This window comes from Rattus rattus, chromosome 8 (genome assembly GCF_011064425.1).
Source record: "Rattus rattus isolate New Zealand chromosome 8, Rrattus_CSIRO_v1, whole genome shotgun sequence".
In the NCBI taxonomy this organism is placed as follows: Eukaryota; Metazoa; Chordata; class Mammalia; order Rodentia; family Muridae; genus Rattus; species Rattus rattus.
The window spans coordinates 72,782,561-72,787,084 of record NC_046161.1 but is presented as its reverse complement, the minus strand read 5'-3'; the positions used below and the strand labels follow the sequence as shown (position 1 = coordinate 72,787,084).

At 39.4% G+C, this 4,524-nt stretch overlaps 1 protein-coding gene across 1 annotated transcript; it reads right to left on the bottom strand.

The window, feature by feature from the left end:
- Window positions 1–930, bottom strand: LOC116906885 (olfactory receptor 8B12-like). Its single transcript, XM_032909799.1, has one exon. It carries the CDS (start codon window positions 928–930, stop codon window positions 1–3), a length of 930 nt encoding a protein of 309 aa, XP_032765690.1.
- Between the last annotated feature and the right edge of the window lie 3,594 nt (window positions 931–4,524).

Sequence of the window (4,524 nt, the reverse complement as noted above, 5' to 3'; positions counted from 1 at the left end):
TTAAAGTATTATCTTACCCAAGGTTTTCCTCAGAGCAACTTTGACATCCTTATTTCTCAGACTATAGATCAAAGGGTTCAACATGGGCACCACAATTGTATAGAACAAGGAAGAAACTTTTCCTTGGTCAAGGGGCAAAATGGAAGGTGGCTTGAGATACATGAAAGCCCCAGAACCAAATAACAGACAAACCACAATCAAGTGGGAGCTGCAGGTGCTGAAGGCCTTGTATCTGCCCTCTGTGGAATGCATGCGAAGAATGCTAGAGAGGATGAGGGCATACGAAATGAAAATGGAGACAATGGGCACAGAAATATCAATGGCCACCACAATAAAGACTACCAGCTCATTTGTGAAGGTGCTGTTGCAGGAGAGCTCAAGAAGGGGAAGGATGTCACACATGAAGTGATTGACAAGGTTGTCAGCACAGAAGGTCAGATTCATTAGGTTCCCTGTATGGGCCATGGCCTCAGAGAAACCCATCACATAGGCTCCTAGTAATAGGAGTAAACAAACCTGGGGAGACATGGTGACTGTGTACATCAGGGGGTTACAGATGGCAACATAACGGTCATATGCCATGGCTGACAGAATGAAGGTCTCAGAGACAACAAAGAAACAGAAGAAAAACAACTGTGTCATGCACCCTGAGTATGAGATGATGTTCTTCTTTGAGATAAAACTCATGAGCATTTTAGGGATGATGGTGGAGGAAAAACAGAAATCCACTACAGAAAGATTGAAGAGAAAGAAGTACATAGGGGTGTGCAGGTGAGAGTTCAACCCTATCAGGAAGATCAAGCCCAGGTTCCCCACCACAGTCACTATGTAGAAACCTAGAAAGAGAAAGAAGAGGGGCAGGCGGAGTCCTGGCTGGTCTGTCAGACCTGCGAGGATGAACTCTGTCACAGAGGAATTCTTGACAGTCATTCTTCTCCGGAGGGAAACCTGTGTGACAGAGAAGAAAACCAGTGGAGAAAAAGAAGCATCACCACCGTCCTCACAAATCTATGTCCTCTTTGTGAAAATGGAACCCAAAGGAAGTTTGAGCTGTGGTAGGAAGGTTTAAACTATTTACAGAGCATGATAGTGAACTAGCAGGTGACTCTAACTTCCAGAGCACATTAAGGACTACACTTATCTTCCAGCATTAGAGGATGAGCATCCCTTCTATTCTGAAGATGATTCTTTTACCATAGTATACCAGTTACTTAAATTGGGACTTCTTCTCTAGGTCAGCACTATAGAGTTACAAGTTGAAGTTGTGTTCCCCACAATCTCCTAACTGGACTACACATAGATTTAGTAATAATAATATTCTAAGCTAACAGGAACTACTGTGAGAGCCTCTAAGAATATGTGACCATATAGCAATCTCAGTTTACAAAGGAGACACAGAGCTCTCAAAGACACAGACCCTCCTGACTTGGGGCAGAATGGGACCTTCAGCAGATGCACACGCAGTCTGCAGTCCTGATCCTTGTTTCCTGACTGGTCAGGGTCAGAGGGGCACATACCTTCCTTTACTTGCAAGAGGGATGTTCTGCTTACTGTTTCTCATCTGAAGTGTTCTGAGAAAAATAAAGACCTCTTGAATAGAAAAAAATAGCTTGGAATGCAGGATTGACTGACTTCTCCCAGGCCAAAGTACAGACTCAGGTTTATCTTGTAATCCTTTCCGTACTGACAACATTGATTCACAATTGCTGCTTATCCGGTGGCTCCTGCAATATCCAGCAAAGAAGCAGCTCCTGTCCTTGAGTAACAGAATAAGAGGTTCATTCTGGTTTGCAGATCTCAGGGGCTTGGTTATGCAGACAGAGGTTCTCTCGGGACCATTTCCTCAGAGTTGCACTCCCTAAAGATGCAGAAATACCTTGTTTAGCCTTTAGAAAAAAATTTTCTGACAATTACCAGTTATAATTAGGATAGAGGAAATGATCCTGGGTCCGACAACATATCCAAATCTCTAGTGTCAGAAAGTTGAATGTTACTAGAAATACAATAAAACGATAAAAAGGGATCCAGGATCCAAAATATATATCCAGTAATACAGAGATGTAGAGCCTAGAATTAGAAGTAAGGACTTTAAAATAGCCACTTGAATTACTTTTTAATCTATTTAGAAGGAAAAGAATGAGCTAACAAACACTACATTTCAACAGAGTATAAGGAACAGCAAAATACCAAATGAAAATTTTGAAACTGAAATGTTGTATATTTGGTTTAATGCAGCTTGTTTATGTTAATTTGGTCCCCAAAATTGCTCGAGAATCCACACGTCTGCATGTAAGACACTGAGGGACCCTGCCTCTGGTTTTGATTGGTAAATAAAGTTGCTGGTGGACAATGGCTGGGCATGGAGACAGAGATGGGACTTTAGGATTTCCAGGCAGGAAACTGAGGAAAAGAAATAGCTGTCATGCCTGAGAGAGAGTGGAGACATCACACCTGAGAGGTGCAGAAGACAGAGAGGCAGCTGCCATGTAAGAACCAGGGAAGAGCGGTCCCAAGGAGCCCCCCTGACTGGGTCTAGGGTAACAAAGATGGAATATAAATTTTAGTAAGCAATAACTCAGGAATATCAGGGGGAGGGAGTGTGTTAGCCACGTGGAGGTTTGGAAGTGGGCCAGTCATTGAGCTGTTAAAGGCATATTAAAACATAAGGCTACTTGTATGTGTGTCTTTCATTAGAGGACCCAGAACATTGGAGCGGGTAGCTAGAAGTGCCTCTACCACTGCCAGGGTCAATATGAGTAGGATTAATTGGGTAACTGCTGCACTGAAACTTTTTGTAATGGGTTAGGAATTTTCTGAGTTGAGTTAATATCAGATTAGCTAAAGTCACACAAAGTATCAGTGAAATCAAAGACAGAATTAATAGAAATCAGCCATACTAAATCCAGATGGAAAAAAAAACTAATTTTCAAAATACCACAGTACCCCAAGCCTCTGGGATAATCTTAAACAAGTCCAATATATGTGTAATCACAGTTCCAGTATATGACCTAAAAAATAAATAGAAAAACTACTTTTAAGTACTAAATGAAAAAGCTTCCATCCAATAATTTTGATGAGCCGGAAAACAAAATAAAGTTAAGGAAACCACAGCAAGAAAACAGTGAATACAAAACATATCACAGTCACATAACATAGCCAAAGAGCTGAAAACTGGATTAAAAAGAAAAACCTTTGAAATAGACACAGACGAGAGGCTCAGAGATTCCTGGGGAGCTGAAGTGAAACCAACTCAGCTGTTATGAAGGAAATGGAAATGAGAAGACAATTAAATGACATCATTAAAACTCTGAAGAAAAACAATTGTCAATCTAATATTACATGTCTGGTAAAAATACCTCCAGAAACGAAACAAAGAAATTGTCAAGCAAATGAAAAGTGAAAGGATTTATTGCCAACTATTGCAAGAAGAAGCAAATCTTTCCAGCTGAAAGTACCTGTCTATAGGAGGAACTTTATATCTGAGAAAATGCTAAATATATGGGCATTATATATAAAATACTTTCTTTTAGTTTCCTTTCAAAAATAATTTTGGCTGTTTAAGGCAATAAAACAACAACATAATTCAGCCAAAAATATAGAGATGTGTAATTAAAACTACAAGGGAAGTTGGATTAAAAGAACCTTGCGTAAATCAACAGGATCAAAAATTTATAGGTATAAATGCAAACATCTCCAGTTCAGCATGAGTAACAACCTATTGTGAAGAGAAAAAAAAACACCAGAATGAAAGCTGAGTCCTAAACCTTAAACTTTCCCATCCTGTTAGGAAAGCATGAAGGAGGTGATAATTGGCCCAGAAATCCTTACCAGCCTCAAGGTATTCTGGAACAGTCCTCTATGGCATTCAAACCCTTCCCAGACCACTGTCCTTGCTCCGCTTTGCCAAACTGAAGAGTTTCTCTTCATATTGTATTCTCCTGAGCCTCCAAGTGACAATCCACATGTACTAAGGGGTTTAAATCAAGATATACACAAGCTATTACATGTATTTTGAGGGGAAAAAATAACTTGAATACAAGATCAAAACCCAACAAGTCTTACAATCCAGAAATTATATCAGAAATAATTTTCAACAGTATATTTTTAAAGGCTTATTCTTGCTTCATGAGGCTACCCTAAAGTGTGAATTCTCACCAATGTCAGTTGATACTTCAGAAATAGCTAATGCAGCAGGCACCCAATGTTTATTCAATCCATCAAGAACATTTACACGGATGGATAGGTATATCACTGTCAATAAAATTCAAAAGAGTAATAATACTAAGTCCTATCAACAATTGTAAAGAAATTTTATATTGCTTTTATAGTGCTAGTAGGACTTTAATGTATTCACTTGTAAAGCTTGTATATATGACAAGACAAAATATACACCCTGCTCTATGACCCAGCAATCATACTGGGTCAAAACACTAAAATAATAACATGTTTACAATTAAGATCCAACACCTAGATTTTCACACACCTGTGTTCTCCTTGAGACAGCTTTCAGACTTCTCTCTCTCT